The 22,936-nt window shown below is 40.7% G+C and overlaps 1 protein-coding gene across 1 annotated transcript in view; it reads right to left on the bottom strand.

Annotated features, from left to right (window-relative positions):
* Positions 1 to 22,936, bottom strand: part of arhgap35a (Rho GTPase activating protein 35a) — an 80,003-nt gene that overhangs the window by 25,564 nt on the left and 31,503 nt on the right. The window contains exon 2 of the mRNA XM_057350474.1: positions 1,080 to 5,200. Coding sequence (XP_057206457.1) covers positions 1,080 to 4,814 — 3,735 coding nt within the window. The 5' untranslated portion in view covers positions 4,815 to 5,200. The remainder of the gene's footprint in view (positions 1 to 1,079; positions 5,201 to 22,936) is intronic.

Here is a 22,936-nt window from a genome sequence, read left to right as displayed (position 1 = left end):
TAAAGCATTCTCGTCACTTCAAAAATATTCAACTGAGCCACTATGTGCGGATGGACCAATTTAACGATGTCTTTAGTACTTTTCTGGACCTTGGCAAAAACTGACACCATGATGTCTATGAGGAGGCCTGGAAATCTCTTGGAATGCCGGAAGTTCTCTAAACATGTTTTATGTCATGTGGGTGAGTAAAAAATCACACAAAGTTGATTTTTGGGTGAAATTCCCCTTTAAGTTTACATTCATACATTTTTTCTGAATCGAAACCATGACCTTAATCCTTTGGCTAAAGCCAGATAGATAAAAGAAAAAACACAATTCAGAGCTGAAAACAGTTCATTATGCATTTCAAGGTAATGCTAGAAAAGGTTGTGTAATCTTTTATTGAAGTTATGAACTCAACTCATATTTATGCATGAAGTACACAGCTCTAGATCTGCTATTGTTACACACATACAGTCTCTTTAACGCAGCGTTTTTCAAGTGCTTCCTATTTGGATGGAAAATGCTTTTAAAGGGCATCATCTTTGCTGGAATACAGCAAAGCTATAACTTGTCTTCAATAGACAAAAAGGCATCCAAAAGTGTCTATAAGATGTTGAGATAAAGTTTTTTGGAGCTTTTTCTGTAAGAGGGACTCATACAGAACTTAAATGAAAAGTTCCCCAAAACGAAAATTCTGTCAGCATTTACTCACCCTCATGTCATTGCAAACTTGAATGACTTTCTTCTGCAAAACATGATATTTTGAAGAATGTTGGTAACCAAACAACAGCGGCACCCATTGACACAAAACCAATGCAAGTCAATGGGTACCGCCGCTGTTCGTTTACCAACACTCTTCAAAATGTCTTCTTTTGTGTTTTGCAGAACAAAGAAAGTCATACAGGTTTGAAATGACACGAGGGTGAGTAAATGATGAAAGATATTTAAAATCTAGTGATCCAATTAACCTCACCTTAAAATAAGAAAGACAGCTTACATAAATGTGCATATGTATATATAATGACACAAATCTTAAAAAGAACGAGTATTATAATTAATAATCATTTTTGTATTATTCAAAAAGTTGTAAAAGTTACCTTGGTAGTTCTGCGCAGGCTTTTCAGAATATTTCTTTTTTTTGGGTCTTCACCTTCCTCATGTAAAGAACTGTCCCCTTTCTGTGCTGCAATCTCATCCTCTTTCGCCTTGGGGAGGCCTCCAAGTTCATCATCGCTGCCGATGAAGCTTGTGCGAAAGTTGCTAAACTTTCCAAGACGTTTGGAGCGATCACGATACAGCCGAGGCTTAACTCCAAGAGCAGACAGTTTTCGTTGACGCTCCAATGAACTGCTGTCAGCCTCACTGTCCGACCCATTGCCCGCACCATTGGAATGACTCTTGTTTGCATTGCGAATAGTGATGATCTTGCCTTGTGTGCTGTCATGTGGTACAGAATATATGTTTTCCTCCTCTGTGGGACGAGGTTTTACAACGGCATCCATTGGTTCAGCATAGTCAGAAGGATCATAACCACCTTCGGTGACTGGTGGCCAGGTGACTGATGGTAATGAGCGCCTGTTAACCCCAAGGTCCATGAATGAACTGAAGTTTGGGGTTTTGGGGATGTCAAAGGTGACATTGGGTTTTGACCGCACTTGAGGTGGGACTTTGTTGTTAAGCTTGTTTTCAAAGGTGGTGATGTCAGAAATAAGTGAGAAGGCATCAGCCTCTAGATCAGGGAGTTTGAAACCACCATGAGTCAAGGTGCCATCTTCCCTAAGGGTATGATAAGGTGGGGAGGGCTCAATGTCATCTTCTGAATCCAACAAAGTGATGCTTGGAGAGCCACATCGAGGTGAGGAAACATTCTCGTTGGTGACATTCTCAGCAACATTATCATACATGTGCGTTGCCTCTACAATGGTTCTTTTTTCCACTACCTCTTTGAGAAATGGCTGGAAGTGGTCTATCCGATGCAAGCCTCCCACCACCCCACCAGGTCCACAGATCACAGAACTGAAACGAGCATCAATTTCACGTGCCAAATCCTCCCCTTGGGAAAGCTGCTCCCGGACAGCCTCTGAGTCCGCAATTTCTGACTGAGTCTCTGCAACAGCGAGCAGCTGCACTGGAATAATGTCCTGGACCTCACAAAGGAAGGCACAAAGAGTTTCCATGGAAGCCTTTCGTTTGGCCGAGTATACTGCTATGTAACCATGCACTAATCTGCTTTTACGCAAGGAGAAAGATGAATGATACGATAGTATAGCAAGATCAATGCTTTGCCTTTGGCCACCAACAGATAACTCCAACAACACTGACATTCCACTGGACAGATTGGTGGAGGGCCTACAGTGCTGGGGCAGCAGGAATGGTGACAGAAGCTGGTCAACATCATAAGTGTCTCCACACATAAGACACATTACAATTCGTAAGTCAGCCTCTAAGCTCTGCTGAGATTCTCTGAAGCTTCCAAGTGAAGGCAATAAGGGCGGAGAGCTACTGCCAAGACTAAGTGAGGGCTTCCGTGTGTGTAAGAGACCTTTTAAAATCTGGTTTAAATGCTTTTCATTTACATTACGACCATATCCCACACCTGGAGAAGCAGGTTCCAAATAACTGACCTGAAATTTGCCAGCCACTTGCTGACCTTGCTGAATCAGGCTTTGAGCAGTTTCACCCCCAATGTCGGCAATTGAACCAACACCTCTTTTGGTGACCAGTAGAAGAGACAAGGGAAGCTGTAGTAGGTTACTGTCCCTTCGACCTTGAGTTGATTCCCGTAATTTCTCAATGCTGTCAACAACATAGGATAAGGATTCCTTAGAGTTGTAGAGGCATAGGCAACCATGTGGGGCAAAAGTAGGGGTTTGGAAAGAGTTCACCGGAAGGCGCACATTGCCCTCTATGGGCCGAAGAGCCAGTTCATAAGTCCTTCCGTCGAGCACGTACCGGTCATCATTGGTGCAGAGCGCTCTGATCTCATTAGCTAGCTCTCTTGCAAGTCCATCTCTGCCAAGAATTACAAGATTAATTCTTTCTACTTTTCCCTCGCCAAATTGTGATTTTGAGTTGCCGTCAAATGAATATCGAGTGGGAAATCGAAGGGCTAAGAGTTGCTCAATTTTGCCATCCACACAATGAGGACTGCTCGGACAAGTTTCCTTAGTGGGGTGATAGACAAAATGGATATGCTTAAGTACCAGGGCATCTCTCTCAGCCTGAAGCTTTTGGAGGGCTTTAAACCTCTGTTCCTCTCCCAGAACCTCTTGTATGGCGCCCATTTTTTCTTTGCTTGGCTTAGCATCAACTTCAAGTTCATAGAACAGCTCAGAGTATTCCAGTAAAAGTTCTTGGAAGTCCTCTTTGGCTTGGTCAATAATGGCCTTCTGGTGTTTGCTGTAGATGTCAATGTACTCTGTCTCATCTAACCACTGATAAAACTCTTCATTCATGATGAAGCTACGGGCTTCTTCCCAGGGTTTGCCAGGTGTAATGAATGGTGAGGAAGCAAGTTTCCCTTTAAACTCCCGTCGCATCTCTGCCCGCTTTCGCTCGTTACGCAGATGCTCTAAGTGACTTTCATAGATGACTTCTGCTGCTGGGGTTTCCAAAAGATCCTGAGGAATGCGTTCATCCTCCATGTTATCAATGTGTGGTGTAGTTTCCCAAGGTGTGTCATCCAATATGACGAACCAATGGGAGAATTCCCGCTTAGTTTCAAGAACTTTCTGTACTCCTGACCAGCTCAGGTGGTCAACCTCATCCAGGTCTGGGACCAAGGAGTTAAGAGCCTGTGGAAGTGTGCTGAGATAGATTCTACGCCGCTTTTCTATGTGCTCCTGCTTGAGTCTATGTACATGTTGCTGAAAAAGCTTCTTGGCTTTGGAGGTACCCTCAAGGAAGACATAGTCTTTGTACTCGGGGGAAGTCTGCATTCTGCGATTGATGTTGGGCCACGTTTCATTATGGTTCTTTACAATGCGGCTGACCAGCCATTCATAGCGGTCCTTGGCGGACGCTATCTGCTGACTCTGCTGCTTGAGGGCTTCAAAGTATGGAATTATCTTGGGCCTCCCTCGACTCTTGTCTATCAACTGCACCAAGGTAAGGAAGGCAAGGTCCACATTAACATTAGAGCGTGCTGAGCTCTCAATAACCTGCAAGTTCTTCTTCGTCATGGCAAAGGTGTGAGAGTCTTTAATGTACCGCTCAACCCCTTCATCGCACTTGGTAAGAACAAGTACAACTGGCTTCTTGGTTTTAGCTAGCTGGTTATACAGATTGGTGATAAACTTCATCTGGTCATCAAAGCTACGGTTCATTCCCCTGCTCACATCAACACAGAGTAAGAATCCATCCACTAAAAGCTTGCCTTCGGGCATTTGCTTCTGCTCAAAGTCTTGTTCTAGCCCAAGCTGATCTGTACAGAAATACATCAGCTTCTCAGCAGAGGCCAGTTTGGTAGAAGCTGCCCGCTTGATATAGGGCTGTAAGGCAGTACTTCGATGTGGCTGGAACGTCTGGTCATCAATGAACTCTGTTTGCTCAACCACATGCATTCGACACTCAGCCCCCTCCTCCAACATTCGTACCGCCTCGCCCCAAAAGAGGAAGTGGTCATTGTTTACCACTCTTCCACCAAAGTCGCTTGTGCTTAAAACAGATGTGTGGTCCAAATGAAAATCATCAGCACTGGGGCGGACGAAGCGATTACAAAGGCAAGACTTTCCCACCCCGCACTGCCCCTTCTCCTTCTCAGTCCCGGACAAACCTACAACAACAAGGTTGTAGGTTGGTGCCCGGGCATCTTGTTTTTTTGCCATCATCATCGTATGACAGCGCTCATCTTGCCATTCCCAGAAGCTCTAGTCTGAAAGCTGCTGGGCTGATTTTCCATCAAAGTGCTTACGGGCCTGGCAAAAAATGAATTTCTATAGATCCAGAAAGTTGCTCTTAAGTTTTCTTCATGCAGGGCCAATACATACAATGCCCTCAATGTACAAATTTTAAATCCAGAGACATTGGTCCATCCATGAGTTTGGCACAGATTTAGAAGTGGAATAAGGGAATGGGGTTTGAGGGTGGGGGAAATGAGGCACTGTGGATTTAGGCGGGTGTGCTGCAGGTGGTAACATTCCAGCCCATATCCTCTCTTCAGGGGCTCACTGCCGCAGTAATACTGTAGGTTTCAGGTTTGCCCAGCCTGGAACTGACCCTGAAAGACAGAAGCAAAAACAATGCATATTAGTATTAGAACAATTACTCAAAGGGATATTTTAAGATATCAAAGATAACACAATTTGGTGATTTAATGATATAATTTGATGAAAATATGCTGTTCATATTATGTTTTTATTTTTCAGGTATTCATTACTGACAGTTTATTACTAAAATAAACTTTTAGGGCTTAGGTCCATTCATTCAATGTGTTAAATTTATGTAAAAACATTTTCAAGCATTATGTTCAATAGCACATTCAAGTTTGCTTTGCAACGAATGTTAAGAATTGTGATATCTCACTGGAATTGGTTTCAACAACTAAATTGTTGACAGTGACAAGACTACAAATTTGTTTCTGCATCACAAATGAATGTTAGCGTTTGATGTTACAGACCCTTGAGGTTTGTGTGCAAATGCATTAAAACAATCTTAGATAAATATTAATAAGGAATTGTGCAACATCAAATCTGGTAGATGTTTATATGCCACAACCACTCCTACAAGACATCACATTTGAATCCCCAAACACAAACACGCACACATGAAAGTTGTAATAAGCATTTCAAAGCTACAGTTGTTAATTACGCAACAAGGGAAACACAAATGGCCCTCAATAGGCAGCACTACACATTGGCTGCTTTGCATATTCTTTAAATTAACAACTCAGATAGAGTGATGCATTGAATACAAATAAAAAAGTAATTTGAGCACATGTATAATATATAAACTGTGTGTATACCAGAACTGAATGTAAAGCTTGTGGTTATCAACAAAAGGAACAGACCACAAGTGCACACAGGAGACAATGTCCCTGAGCAGCCAAAGGTTCTGTTAAATGTATTTGTGTTGTATAAACTTAACATTTTAATTAAAAAAGTAAAACATTTAAATGTTGTTTAAATTTAATTGAACATTTAATATTACAAATAATATTTTTTTACATTTATTGACTTTAATCAAATGTGATCTATTTAATATATTAATAAATAGCTTTTGTATTTGATAGCAATGCACCGAATATATTCGGCCAAAAATAGCAAAAAAGCATGTTCGATGACGTGATACGATCAAGCAGCAACCAGCGCTGAGAGAGAGAGAGAGAGAGAGAGAGAGAGAGAGAGAGAGAGAGAGAGAGAGAGAGAGTGTGTATAATGAGTTTTCGTTTATTCATATTTTTATCTTATACTGAATGACACTTTTTAATGAACTGTTTTGTTGTAGGATAGTACAGTACATTCTTTCGGCAGTCAGTTATAGGCCTAAGATATATAGGCCTAATTTACTTGTTTTGCTCGATTTTATTTCAAGTAATATTATATTATATTGAAAAGCAAGACAAAATATAAAAAGCACATTTTGATCATTCAGTTTATGCAATAGTGAAAAAATTGGCTCAATAAATAGAAGAAATGTGAAAAATCATGTTCGGTATTCGGCCAAGTGTTTCATTTTTATTCGGCTTCGGCCAAGAATTTTCATTTCGGTGCATCCCTGATATTTGAGTTTTATTAACTCAATTAATTTATTTATTTTTGCCTTATTTATTTAAGCAGTTTTTTTTTTTCATTTTTAGCAATTGTTCCCTAGACTTTTACATGGACCTCTGTCACTCCCTTGCAGCCCCATTTAGTTGATTTAAAAGCTTGACACGCTAGCTTTAAAAGTTTAAACATCATTTTCCATTCACAACAAGTAATTGTAAGTGTCTTGAGGCCAATCAAATGAATTCGTCTGTTTTAAACACCCCCCAAGAAATAAATCATATTGGGTTCTGGTGTACCTACAGCTAGCCAAAGTTTATCCATGGCTTCCTTATGACAGATTACATGACTAGTTGCTCAGGCAACCCACCGACTAGTCAACTAAATAATACGCAGTTTTGCACATCCCTACCACTAGTAATGTTCCTGTAGCTTAACTGGTACAGCATGGCACTAGCATCAATGTCATGGGTTAGGTTATAAAAAAAACACATCAATGCATAATGTATAGTGTGTAAATCCTTAAATATAAGTGATAATAAATAGGTCTCTCTTTAGATGATTTGGGTTGAATCCAGGTGGCCACATTGGGAATCATCCAAGGAAACAGAATGGCTTGGATCTTTTCCAAGGACATGGAACAAGCACGCCAGAGATCTTCATCTCCCATATCAACAACAGCACCAATGAGGCAGGACCAGGTTATGTGCTGACAGTGACTCTCCATGCGCCACATCTTGCAATCACAAGTGTGACACATGATGGCAGTCGCAGATGTCACTGTCATGGTCTGGGCCAAATGTAATGACACCACTGAGACGAATTTGCTCTGGCAGAATAGCTTCCGTGCACAAGACTGGCATTCTCGAAATCACAAACTATATCTGAATTTCAACACTGCACTTCAAACCAAAGAGGAAAGAAATCACTAACATTTGGCCCGTGGCTTGTAGGTCACTGCCGGATTGGCGATAAGACCAGCATTCATGCTTTATTCATACCACTCTCTCAAAAACCTTTTTAGCACACTTCTGCTGCTCTGTGATTAGCCAGAAATCAATAGGCACTTGCCATTAAGAAAACAAAAAAGTTGGCTACGCTGGCTTACCCAGGAGTGTAAAGAAGCCTGGAAAGTTCATTATAAAACAATCAAAACAAGGTGGAGATCTGCAGCTCGCGTTTGAATGGAGAAGACACGAGTTACTTAATATCTGCGCAGCTCACGTATGTATAGAGAAGATGGCAGTGACTTTAGAACTGTGTGTTCTACCCAATGTCATTGTCCATTGCGATGTTTCACTGATGCCAAATCGTCCGATGCCAAATTGGTAGACATCGCCCAACCCTAAATTACATCTGCAAGACGTATTTTTTGGTTGTTTGCTCATCTGCAATACGTCTCGGAGACATTTCCTGTCAGATGTCATATAGACATCTAGTAGATGTCTGTAAGATTTTTATGATTTAGAATGTACATAATGTTTACCAGGGTCCGTATTCTTAAAGCTTCTAAGAATCCTCTAAGAAAGGTATTAATTTAGCTTAAAAACTTCTACGTAGGAGTCTTAGCTTAAAAATGATTCAGGACCAATCTGAGAGCAACTTTGAGCTAGGAAAAGCTTTTATCTTAGTGAGAAGGCGGGGCTGACCCCGTTGCTATGTATGACACAGTCTTTTAAAGACTGTGATTGGTTGGTTGGCCAAGAAGGAAAAAAGGGCACTGTTAAGTATGGGGTCGTTAGTGAAATTGCAATTTTTTTCAGTTTTACCATACTCACGCGCACACATGCACTATATATATATATATATATATATATATATATATACACACACATATGTGTGTGCATGGGTATATACATATATTTTTCCATGCTGTTAAAGGAACACTCCACTTTTTTTGGAAATAGGCTCATTCTCCAACTCCCCCAGAGTTAATAAGTTGAGTTTTACCGTTTTGGAATCTATTCAACCGACCTCCGGGTCTGCCGATAGATCATTGAATCCAATTAGACCAGTAGCATCGCGTTCAAAAATGACCAAAGAGTTTTGATATTTTTCTTATTTAAAACTGGACTCTTCTGTAGTTATATCATGTGCTAAGACCGGCGGAAAATGAAAAGTTGCGATATCACTGCGCCTCACGCAGCGCATTTCCACATGCTTCAAATGTGGAAATGCGCTGCGTGATATCACTGCGCCTGCTGCGGCCATGTTATGGCAGCAAACTTCCTTGATTATTACGCCGGAATGGGAGTATAGTTCCTAATCATATCGGCCTAGAAAATCACTACTTTTCATTTTCCACCGGTCTTAGCACACGATATAACTACAGAAGAGTCCAGTTTTAAATAGGAAAACTCTTATTTCATTTTTGAACATGATGCTACTGGTCTAACTGGATTCAATGATCTATGCTAAGCTATGCTAAAAGTGGTATCGCCAGACCCGGAGATCGGCTGAATAGATTCCAAAACGGTAAAACTCAACTTATCAACTCTGGGGGAGTTGGAGAATGAGCCTATTTCCAAAAAAAGTGGAGTGTTCCTTTAATATCAATGTATTTGATAGAAAATGAACAGTGACACAGTAAGTTTCTGTAAGCGCTGTAATTGTTTGTGTGATCAGATTGTGACCGTTGTGACAGAACCAAATAATTTCTGCTGCATAGTTGCATTTCTCCAGTTGCCAAATATGTTAATATGATTACTTCTATTTCTGGCGCTATGGCATTTCTGCGCTGTCTTGGAGATGTTAGCGTGTCTCTAGGATCTGTCACAAACATGAACTCTGCACGATTTTATATGTTGTGTCTTATTAACTCAACTTGTGTCTTAATATACTTGTGTAACTTGTGTCTTAATATAGCGCATTAACATTTTGCATTGCATCAAGAAAACCAAAACCAAGAAAAACAAAAGTTGAACACACACAAAAACAATAAAAAATCAGATAAACCTTGAAAGTAATATGGAAATTGTCATGCATTACAACACATTTCTTCTCACTTTTCGTTTTTCGTCCATTTTCTCTGCTGCTAAAGAAACTCTTAAGTCTCTTAAAAGCCCTCCTCGCAACTCCTAAACTTTTTGACCTTAAGAAATCTTTTAAGGGTTAAGATGCTTTATGAATTACTTTCTTCTTTACTAGGATCTCTTCTGTAATTTTAAGGGTAAACGCCCACATTTCTAAGAATTTTCTTAGAATTTTGTCACTAGGAACAACTCTTTGCGCTAAGATTTTTCACGGGCCCAGATGTTTTTAAAAAGCAGATATTTTCCAGATCTCCAGATCTTTAGCAGACATCTTACAGACGTACCTGCGCTAGCTTGGAAGTCTTAAGCAAGACTTGGCTAATTTATCTGTCAAGTAGCACATCAAAAATTTTAAAAGATGGACATTCTGTGAAAAGAGGTCATCAGATGTGAACACCAGTTGGTAAGCTATGAGGAAGTGATCATATCATTCACAGTGGCAGAGGGCAAAAGATTATGTATCTATGCTAAAGAACAGATGGCTGTGGATGCCACCTGTCGTAATGTTTCCATAAAAAACATCCAAGATGTTACAACCAAGAGGACATGATCTAACTATGTTATGTGGCTTGAATACACACTGTATTGGAGAAACACTTACAATCTAAGCTGCCTGCCCACAGAACGGCAGTGAAGCACATGTCTCTAACAGACACGAACAGCCATGTGGGATAAAATCAACACTAATTCACCAAACTGTGCCCTGTTAGCTGGTTCATCAAAATCTTTACTATTTCTAATTGAAGTTAAACTATTTTCACAAAGTAAATATGTTTGTAGCATTTAGCCATCTGCACCATCCACCAATCAGGGCTCAGATACAATCACATACATGACCATGTTTGGACAAGGCAACAATTTGCTCCATCAAGCCAAATCCTGCTTTGAATGAAGCTTGATGGATTGAAGACTTCATTGTAACACTGTTCCTGCTGCTTCACGCTCACTAATAGATGAGGATATGCCCAGACTTGTCCTCATTTGCAGCCAGCATAACTAGTTAAAGAGTGGACGGGGGTGTCGAGGAACAAACAGAGAGACAACCAGAGCTGCACGTGTGCAACCGAAAACGAACGCATTAACAGCATGTGGTGGCCAAAAGGGCGTGAGGCTAGTCCATGCTGTTAAATAAAAATAAAAATGTACTCATCATAGTGTCATACCAAACCTGTTTGACTTTCTTTCTTCTGCAGAAAACAAAAGAAGATATTTTGAAGAACGTTGGTAACAAAACAACATTGCCTCCGACTGACTTCAATTGCATGAAAACAAAACCACTGCAACATTTCTCAAAATTCTTCTTTTGTGTTTCACCCAAGCAAGAGTCATATACAGGTTTTGAACAACATAAGGGTGAATAAAATTCACTACCATTTTTATTTTAGGGTAAACTATCCCTTTAAAAGTGGGTAGCGGGGCTACGTGCCGGCAACTCGGCAAGCGGGGACAACCAGGAGGCATCCGCATTCCACGGTTTCATTTAAAGGCAGTTTATTCTTTAAGAGACTGTCTAGGTTTGAACTCATACAGTTTCTGATCTTCAGGCAACTGTTAAAAATAGGTCAGGTTTCACTAGTCCTTAGGCCTGAAGCACATAAGCTATGAGTACTGTTAAGATCACACAGAGGCTATATGAATGGGAGAGGGAACCTGAGTTGACTTTAGTCTATGAGGTACTACGTTAAGCTTCACAGGAACAAACAGTTTTTCTTTCTGATCTTAATGTGAACGTTACGGCTGCAATGGGACAGGACACGCCGGTTGAGAGCCATAACACAGGGCATTTGTATGGTATGCATGTTCGGAAGTGTTTGGCTACTGAGGTTCCCTGACCTATCTTTTGATGTGTAAGCAAGATGGAGAAAGAGATACAACTAAATATAAATACAGGCCAAATGAATGAAAATAAGCCAGACATCATGCTGAAAAGACTTGCTGATATCAGCATACTGTAGCTGTGGTATTCATAAGCAAAAATTAGCAGGAGTGGGTGGTCAAACTAGCATAGTCATTTTAGGTACGTTGCTGGACTACAGTAACATTTCAGAGAAACAAAATCACGATAAGCTAGTGACAATGAATGGCAGTAATTTTGGCAGGCCCTTAAACGTGGTATTTCTAATCAAATATAAAATGGCAACTACAATGTACACTTTCAAGTTTCAGACATGTGTTATCTGCATATGCCTATTGTTTGCTGAGTGTTTAAGTCGACAGTCGACAAGATCAAACAAGAGAACAACAATACAGCCTCCTTGAATGGGACAATAAAATGTTGCAGACAAAAGTGATTTCTAGGACTATAATTAATATCAACAAAAACGAAAACTGCAATTTGTTTCCTGTCAAGCTACTTTGAAGACGCCTGTCCAAATAGACACTCACACACATATTAATCAGGCCGAGAAGCTGCAAACAAGTACTTACACACACACAGATATCAATGGTTCTTTTATATTCCCTTCAAAAGAAGCAAAGATAGAAAACATTGCTGAACATCTTTAAAACAGTGAGGTGCATTTGGGTATTGTCATTATTGAAGAGAGTATTACCATGTAGTAATAATAATGTGTTATTATTATACGGAGTGTACTCTTATTCCTAACCATTTGCGTGCTGAAATTAGTAGAATTATTAGCCCATCCACTGCTGTTGTATGAATAAACATTCCAATCCTCTATTGCGTTATCTTTACTGCCGCCTGAGTCCACGCGGCATTGAAAACGAGAGGCCATTTATACGATGTCCCACAGGGCCGTCTTTCGAGGCCCTTTCCATTTCCATCCCGTCTTCGTCAATGCCAGGTTTTATAAAAGAATTACAGCCCACCAAACTGGCCATGATGCCAAAGCAAGGAGGAGGTCGAGCAAACACGGTTAAGTTTAAATGATGCTCCTTGAAAACCCATTTCTCCAACCGAATCAGCACTAATATGGCCGTAAGAGCAGATAGTCTACCCATCCATTTTCACCCCACCCCTTATTCCTCTCTTGAGAGCTGGACTCCATTAGAGCACTGCCTGGGGCACAGAGGAACAGGGTCTTAGCACGGACAACATTTCCTGCTTGGGGAGAGTGTAATACTGCAGTGGAGAGAGCAAGAGAGAAGCGTACAGACATGAGAGGATGAGCAAAGATGTATAAAATATTCAGCTTGAACAGCCAGGGAGGGGGAGAGATATTCTCGTTATCCAGAACACACAGAGCGAAACATAAATGTGTTTTCTTCTCCCGTAAAAAGGCTCTACAATACTGATTCAATAGGCATAATGCATACACAGTCCAGAATGTCAGAAAAGCTTTGTAGACATATGATACATTCACTCTTATGTCTTATATGGATGCGCCGACCGATTGGCCACTGATCGTTATCCGACCATTATTCATCTTAAACGTGTAATCTAATATCAGCCAATCATGTTAAAATTCAGGGCAGAGATATTCTAACAAAGGCTACACGCACAAACACTCGAGCTATCAAATCAATCACGGAGGAATTGTTGAACATTGTAAATTCAAATGGGACATGCCGTAATCCAGATGTTTATGTCAGTTTACACCGTTACTATTAAATACGCATTAATTGTACCATGTTCATTTTCAAGAGTAATTACTGTAATTCTGCTGAATTGCTGTACAGAGGCACAGGGGGAAACTATAAACTCATGTGAGAAAAGGAATTAAACAAGGATGCAAGTACAAATACGAGTACGCTTGTTTGGGAGTTATGAAAGTCAGTCAGGTGCGAGGCAGCAATAGATACAGTTCGAGTGCAAGCGAGTCTGTGATAAACCCGACTTAAGAGCTCACCAGAGATATATGATTGTGATGACAACAGCAATATCAGTTTATCCCGTAATAACGACTATAAAGCTGCTACATCCTTCATAAACCACAACAGCTATCATATGCGAGACGTTTCAATCACATTGGCCTACACTACATACAGTACTGTATGCGTGATAAATGATAGGGTGAAATTTCTTCTTGGACAGTTTATTGACCAATATTTCACCATTTTGAGATTAAGCATATTATTTCATAAAATCAAAAAGTTCAACAAATATATTCAGTAATATAAAAATACGTGGAAACGTTTATATAGTTCTGAATTAAAATTCAGATATTAGCAATGTTACTGAAAAAAATGACCACTACTATACATCACAGTCACAATGCCGGTATTGCTGTCAAGAACTTTTTGTAGTACCTAGTTTTTACAAGAGTGTACATACAAAATCAGCAGTCAGATTGTAATTTCAGATTCAGATTTGTATTTCCAGGATGGCTGGCTTTTCAGGCATGATGTAATGCAGTTAACCACGCACGCACGCACGCACGCACACACAACAAAAAGCGACCATAAAACCTCATGACCTAGATCCTAGAACTGCTTGGTTTCTCTGTCAAAAGTCATCACTGACTCAGAGGATAATCATCATTCTCACCATGTTCAAATTTAAAATAAATGACCTTTTAGTTTCTGAGTTATGTTTCATTTTGCTAACTTTCAGAGGAAGGGTGAATAGGGGATTTCTCATTGAAGCAAAACTGTAATCCATTGACCAACCTGAAAAAGCTTTTCTGTAGCCCAGCTCATAAAAATGGTGCTAGCGGCTCAAACGTCATTGATTTGATTCTTAAAACGCGCCCAAAACACACAGAAAAAACGCTTTGACTAACATCACCTGTCAAAAGCACAAAAAGGCTGAATGTTACCTGCTTTAGCTCTGTCAAGATAAGGACTAAACATTAGCCATGGGGGGGGGCTCTGCATGATGACAGCTATTAATTCCTGGTGGTGAATTTGACAGCGATAGGGGCTCTCTCTTAAAGCCACACACCAGCACGGCGGCCAACGCAAAACTACACAACCCACACATCCTGCTGTGCAGATTTTGAACACAGACCTTCATTTGACTTTAGCTCTTTAAATACCTCAACATCGGCTTTCGCTCTTTATTCTCGTCCTCCCTCAAGTGACACGCTGACAACCGTCCAAATAAACCCAGGGGGAGGACCGCAGCTAGACTTTGCTGGTGCTCAACCCAAATCGTGATCTTTGGGGATTGGCTGGCGTTCGTGATGTTTCTCTCACCTGAGTGCCCAAACAAGAATGTGAAACTTCTGTCTAAATCTGCTGACTTAGGACACATCAGAAATCTGTGATGGAACGTTTGAGAGATCCATTTGGAAGCGATTTACCGGAGAGGAAGAGGCAGGGCATTGTGAAATCAAGTGGCAATGCGGCGAAATGGATTTCAAAGTGAAGTGTCTTTCGGCTTTATCTGTAGTGTAACATTGGCCAAGACAGCAAGATAACCATTAGGAACTTCACATACTGTATATGTGAAGTACATTTTCTAAGCATCTAAAAAAATGACTGTAGCGAGGAAGGCGGGACGAGAGCCGTGGGGCAGGAAGGCGGGGCCGGTGGCGTGAGTGATAATGAGTGTCAGCTGTACGCGCACCGGTCCCGCATGCCTCACGGGGAGCTAGGGAGCATAAGAGGACGAGCGACGGGACTGCCGACGAGAGAGGACCGGGCCCGGAAATGTTAAGTTTTATTTATGTTTGTGTGGCCGGCAGTCGACCGTGAGGTGGCTGCCGGCCTTTTATTTCCGTGTTATTGTTTGTTTATTTTTGATTAAAGTTTATTGTTTAAATGTTCGCCGGTTCCCGCCTCCTTCCTTCCCTACATTGAACTTTGTTACATTGGTGCCGAAACCCGGGAGGAAGGAGGGACATGCTGTCGAAGAGCCCTCGCCGCCGAGCGGCCTCGCGGTGCTGAGGAGTTTGGGCAGCGCGGACGAGGGCGTCCGCCAGCGGCTGCCCGAGATCGTGGTGCTGGAACGATGGGATTCGGTGGGGACTGAGAGCCCGAGGCCGTGCTCCTGGGACGAGGTGGGATGGCGGCCATGGAGGGAGCGCGGGAACGCCGGCTGCCCTCAGCCAGGAGCCATCGCCGGCCGCCTCCTGGGACGAGGTGGGATGGCGGCCATGGAGGGAGCTCGGGAGTGCCAGCTGCCCTCAGCCAGAAGCCATCGCCGGCCGCCAGGAGGCGGAGGAGGATCGGGCTGTCCACCGAACGTCCAGCACCACAGCATAGCACCGCGAGGAAGAGCCTCTCGGCTGGCTGAGGACCGAGCGACGGCGTGTCGGGGAACCGGACAATTTTTTTTTTCCTCTCTCCCCTCTCTCGTCCCTGTCGCTCGGGGTGCTCCCGGCTCCGTTCTCTCGTCTCGTCGGTGCGTACCCCCATGCACTGGGGCTCTCAAGGGAGGCCCCCCGGGGGGAGTAAGCACAGGCGCGGTGGTACCCCCCGGTCTGTGAGGGGCGATGGGGGTATGTAGCGAGGAAGGCGGGACGAGAGCCGTGGGGCAGGAAGGCGGGGCCGGTGGCGTGAGTGATAATGAGTGTCAGCTGTACGCGCACCGGTCCCGCATGCCTCACGGGGAGCTAGGGAGCATAAGAGGACGAGCGACGGGACTGCCGACGAGAGAGGACCGGGCCCGGAAATGTTAAGTTTTATTTATGTTTGTGTGGCCTTTTACGCCGGTTCCCGCCTCCTTCCTTCCCTACATTGAACTTTGTTACAATGACCATTTAGTTTTGTTATATGCCACTGGCACTGCATGCAAAAAGTCAAATTATGCAAGTAGATAAACGCTCATGACATGGTAAACATTTTCTAAGGAGATCCTGGTAAAAAAATCTTTGTCAATACAGATTTTTTTACATGATTAAATGTCATTTTTGCAAAACCATGTTCAAACTTGTGTAATATGTAATAAATAATCAAGCAGTGGATGACGTGAGCCCCACTATCTCTTGGAGTAAAAAGAACAAGTGACGCTTCATAAACGTTAGTGGCTGAAAAAGCGAGTCACCATTTACTTTCATCGTATTTAAGAAAACCGTGTCAACATTTTTCAATGTTTTCCAGCAGGTCAAAAATCATACAATCATTCATTTTTGGGTGAACTATCCCTGCAAGGTCCACTGTCAACAAATATTGCAGGCAGAGACATTTAAGGGAACCAAGTTTAAAACCGCACTATACTAAACCTATATGTAGTCACACACTCAAATGCGGACAGGCACACCCTCATCTCGTGCATAAACAGGCAACAAAGACGGCAACACAAAGATGCTTTTATAATTACACAAAGCCTCAACCCTTCAGGGCCGAACACTCCCAAGCTGCCAATCTATCACACCACTAACGGCACAGATTTACAGGTTAATTGGCTGGTAAATTGTGTTGGGGCACAGGTGTTTGGAGCTGGAGGTACACAGAACATCCCACCAAGACTTGTTGCCCCAAAGTCATTAGGTCACATCTAAACCATAAACCAGACACTTTTGCTTAGGCAACATCAGCCAAATGTTGGTATAATGTTAGGAAATCAACAAAGTTGCTAAAGTGCTGTATTAATGTTTTGTCAGCCTAGTTTATGGGTAATAGTACACCAAATGTGCGTTATGCAAATATACATAATACCTATGGGACACCAGCACAGAAGGGTTCTGCTTTGAAACAGATGGTTCTTACACTTATGTAGCCGCACCATATGTTCTTACAATGATATAGTGAGTCTCTCACACACTTATTATCCAGTTTGTTCTTCTGATTAAATCAAAGCAATAATACCATTTTTCTTTGCCTGTTAAAAAAAGTGTTCCTGCTCCACTGAATTCTGACACCAATTAAAAAAAAGATGGATTGTGCCACTGTGAGAAAACTAAAAAAATCTTACATTTCCACAGGTATGTGACTTCAATGACAAACTGTGTGTTCTAAGGCGTGTCCAAAAAGGTAATACAGCATTGTTACACTGAAATGAAACACGGGCCCATGACCTGCCCTTGGGGACAAAGTGAAATGTGGGGTCGGTCATCTATGTACCCTGTCTAACTGACCACAACTCAAAATCATTCTACATTCCCTGATCTGAGAGTCAACTTTAAAGGAATAGTTCACACAAAAAATCAAATGTGTTTTTCATATAAAAACAAGCAGCTAAGAAAATATTTAGCCCTGTACAGTATACAGTATATATTTTAGGTTTTAGCAGTGATTATAATGCTGTGCTTTAGCTGCAAGACAGTTTCCATGGCAAAACCCTCTAAATAGTTTGTTTTTAAGTTTATGCTTTAAAGCATCGCCGCTTCAGCAACATACGTACATACGGGTGCCACGTCGTGACTTGCGCTGTTTATTTTAATGTTCTGCAATATGAGCATTTCATTTGAAGTTAAAAATAGTGCAAAGCCAGTTGTTTTTCATTTTGTTAAGCTCCATCCAGCGGTTTTTATACACAAGAGTCCATCAATTGTGGATGGCACTGAAGAAACACATCGTACTGGGGTCAGGTCAACCTGAAACCAGCTCAATTAGTCAACTATCTGTTTAGTGAACCCACTAACTAGTTAATTTTTCCTAATTCTTAACTAATATAACTATGAATATGATAAGACTGATGTGAACAAGCAAAACAGAACATCAAGAAAGCCAAACAGATGCTCAACTGGTATAGCGTAGCACTAGCAACGTCATGGGTTCAATGCCCATTTTTATAAACCATACAGCTTGAAAGCGGTCTCTTTGGATAAAACCACCTGCAAATACAGAAAGACAATATCACGATTTGAAAGGAAGTCAACAGGGCTTGGTAGCAGCTGCAGTTCACTAATGGGGCATGTTCACTCAACGAGTGTGATAAAAGTCTCAAATATGTCCAGACATGCCGCTATCTGCTGAAGCGGTAGATGACTGTGCACTTTCTCTTGGTTAATCATACTGTGGAAAACATGGGGCGGAAGTTCTCAATGAGAAAGACACAGAGAGTACAAACCATTCAAACTCACCAAACTAACAACTTAAGTCAGGGAATGAAACCTGTTAGTGGGAGGGAGAGAGAAGGAAACGAAATCTCTCAAGCTAAGCGAACCCCAGACATCTGATTCAATCTCTAGAGAGTGAAAGCAAACTATGAAAACACCTGAACCTGCCATGGTGTCAATTAGAGATAATGACTTTTTACTTGTTGCCACAGTAACTCGCTCTTGAGGCGCTGACAGATGGCTGTGGATGCTTTCGTCTGCTTGTTTTCTTCAGAGAGGGCAACCAAAGCAAAATCTTTTTTATCTCTTTAATATTTCATCTATACTGAGGGTTTGTACCAAGTTTAAGTTAGAATTCCAAGCACCAACTGTATTAAAGCGTATTGATTGTGATGCAATGAAATCTTCAGGTTAGAATGGCTGGTATTTAGTTAGTTTGCATACTATGCCATAAAATTTTCATAAATATTTTTGTACCTATCTATTGACAGAAATGCAGTATAATATATATATAACTATGTCTTCAGAAGTGTATAAAGACGTTTCAGCATTATAAACGTTATGTTTTTATAACCTTAGAATGAGCCATTTCTATATACATATACCGCGGGTCCCCTTGCATGGAATTCACCATGTTGTTTATACAGTAGCCCTAAACGGACAAACGGAGTGCGTTTCGTAAATATGTTATCTCCTTCAGCAAAGAAGCCAAAATGTGATGGTCCTGTGTCAGCCACCGTAGTGCTTCGAAAGGGAGGGGTGGAGAGAGCAGTTGGTTGCAATTCGCAACCTCGCCGCTAGATGCCACTAAATTTCATACACTAGACCTTTAACATGAGCGATTTTAAACATGAGGAAAAAACTAAAGGCATATTTACCATGTCTGATGGTAAATTTTCCACATAATATGACACAGTAAAACTGTTGTTTTTAATTCTGTGGCTTGGATGTCTTTGTTTTAAATCACTCATGTCACTTACATCGGCGAGGGTCACTCTTCCAGTTAAACCATGTATTATGTTGCAATTCCGTTTACGTGCCAAAGCCACATCTGGCACATGGTGAGCATTAATTTCACATCCTATGTATGGTATGTTTTAAGTGGAAAACATCACAACAAGACCAGACCTTAGCGCTTACATAACACAATAAAAAAAATCAAAAGTACAAGCTGCCAGACTAATTTAATCTCCAATGTTAAATATTTCTAGCTCTTCTTTTTCAAAACTCGACATTCTATTGAATTTTCCACACCTTTTATCCCAAAAGCTCAATTCTAACATTGAACTCGATCGAAACAAATCAAGAATTTTCCAAAATCTTGTTTTTCAAAACCAGATAGCAAAGGAAACACTTAATTTGCTAGGACAGGGGGTGGAGATCGAAAGCACAAACAAGAAGGAGTATGTGTGTGTTTTTCTTGCTCGGTCAGACTCGCCTCTGGCTTTGGCAGTTGCGAAAACCGCCCTGAGGCTGCCAGAGGTTGGAGGGTTTTGTGCTTGCTCGTCCATTTTAAATGGGCAGTCAGACGGGGAATGCCATTAGCCCCATCCTGCCTGCACTGACTCAACCATGGGCGGCAGTAACCTCGGCCTCCTTCCAGCAGTCATCCACCCCTGCTCTTAATGCCTATGACTCTCAGTTACACCTGAAGAGCTAACGTTCTATTAAACCAACACTTTTAAAGATGCGGTGTGTAATTTTTCTGCCATTAGCGGCAGATGGAGATAAACTACATACGTTCGGGATGGGGCTACTTGTTTGTCCAAACAAAGGGGGATGGGTTAAGTGTTTGATGCCTATTTAAAAGTGTTTTATTTTGGTAATTTTGAAACATTTTTGTATTTATTTTAAAAAAATGATAAATTTCAATAATTTACACATTTTTACTTTTTTATTTCAAGTAAAATGCATTTTATTCTTATTTTTTATATAATATATAATATTTAATAATTCATATTAAAAAAACATTTTACTTGATCATTTTTTCTTTTCTTAAATAAAATTAAGTAAATATATATTTTTTATAAAAAACAAGAATAAAATAAAAAATAGAAATGTAATTTATTAATTTATTTAAGATTTGTAAATGATTGGTATGTTCATTAAAAAATATGTCTTTTTAAAATAATTACACATAATTCTACTTTAAATACTGTGCTAAATGTTATTTATTTTCATTTTAATATTTTTTTTACATAAATATATCAGACAATATTAAAGGACATGTACATATTGCAAAGTTTCAAGATTTACAGCTGCATTTGAATGTAGGAATAAATTCCATACATTGTTCCAATAATTTTTTTGTTGTCTTTAGTAAATGTAGCATTTTTATGTGCATTTGTCACTGAAGTTTTATCATTTTGTGTTACTTCTCTGACAATCTTTACACAAAAACAAATTCAATGCATTCAAAAGAAAAGTGAACTGTATTTAAGATGCAGTGCACACAGACAGGTACCAAACTTCCCTGCGGTTCAATTCAAGATGCTTTACAGAAAATAAAGCACCCTGTGATTCATATTCCACCAACAGAAAGAGAACCATTATTATCATCACCCGTCTCGCTGCAGGTGTCGGAGACACGGCCACATGTCTCCAATGTTCTGTTCCAACCTCAAACAGCATGAGAGCAGTTGGAGAAAACTAGCTCTGCGGACGGCAGCCTCACACGTTCACGATGCACAGTCACCCTCTGCCAACAGTGCGGCCAAGCAGAAGAGTAAACAGCAGTTTGAATGACCAGAGAGGCTGAAAGCGTCAGCGCGGGCTCCGCTGGCCAGATTGTGGAGTGACCCCAGACAGTAATTCTACAAAAAAAGAGTTTTTACGTCACAGACAGAAAGGTCAAAGCGCTTTTCCAGTGACTTTATGGACGCACATGTCTGTGTAGTGGCGTACCGCAAGTCTTGGCAGAGTACCCCCCACGAATAAGCCACGGCTCCGCCCACAAGAGATGATGCAAGCGTATCAGTGATGGAGACAGACGGTGATGCTATATTGGTCAATGTAGCATTTACAGAGGAATCCCAAGCCAAATGTTCAAATATGATCATTTATTTATACAGGGGTATACAGCATGCCGCCTGTGTTACATAAAAAGGTAAATGAAAACATTTAGCTTGTGCTAATCCGTTCTTTGTGTGAATTTCTTTGCTCAGCTTCTACATGACCCTGTTTCTCCTCCACATTCAGTTCCCCCCACCTACAGCGCATTTTCACAACCTCGACTGGCACAGCCTCTCCCTGCCATCACTTTTCCCAGGCCCTCTCGGCTACATCTCCTACAAGGCACTGCATCTTTTCCGCTCCCAGCGTTGTGAAACTCTTCTGCAGTCTCTAGTTTGCTGCAGTGCAGTACAGACGGCCATTAGCCATGGTCTCTTCAAAGCATCCTGAAAGCTATATGCTAGGGATGTCAAAATTACTGGAAGTAAAATTATTTTGAGGCCAAATCAATACTAAAGATGCTGTGATCTGAATTTACACTGAATCATTGAGTTGACCAGAGTCTTGTATGCTACTCTGTAAACTGTAAGCTATTTTCTGCCTTTACCCATCACAATGGTAATTAATGGTAACCAATAGACTGATCAATAGCCATTTTTACAAAAACATTGTTGGTTTTTCTAATGTAATAACATCAATGTATTATATAGTTTTAGCTGTAAAATTAACATGACATTTTTTCTTTAAAATTGTGTTACAATATAAAAATTGGCAACCAGACAGTTTTGCCCCAAACTCAAACCCCATTGGTTGAACCGGTGTTGCTGTATAGGACTTAGAAAACATCGCAATGTTTTGAAAACACCACAGAGCAACAGTATGTTACGTTTTGCAGTCTGAAAACAAGAACAAAACAAAACAAAACAAAAAAGAACAAACATAACAGAAAGAGAGAAAAAATGTATTTATTTTAGTTAGGGATGTAACGATACACTCGGCTCACGATTCGGTACATATCTCGATGCTGGGTTCACGATACGATGCACATCTCGATATTTTGAACAAAATTCAAAAATGAAACTGAAATATATTATTAAAATATTAACATTTTCAGTAACTTATTTTGTTGCACATACAACTTAATAAAGAATTTTAACATTTTAAGGCTTAACTGAAATTAGAAGTAAGATCAGTGTCAATTTTGACAGCAAATTTTGATTTAGTTTTAGTCGTAGTCTTTTGACTAAAATGCAATTTAGTTTTAGTCATCCCAATTTATCATAGTTTTAGTCTATTTTTAGTCGACGAAATCTACATTATATTAGTCTACTAAAATCTATCTGGATTAACTCATTTAATTGGTGTAATTAAATGTTCCATACAAAGATTTAACTGTTTCGACATAATTTACTTTACCTTG

Source organism: Triplophysa rosa, linkage group LG14, assembly GCF_024868665.1.
Source record: "Triplophysa rosa linkage group LG14, Trosa_1v2, whole genome shotgun sequence".
Lineage (NCBI taxonomy): Eukaryota > Metazoa > Chordata > Actinopteri > Cypriniformes > Nemacheilidae > Triplophysa > Triplophysa rosa.
This window is presented reverse-complemented; position numbering and strand designations above follow the sequence as displayed.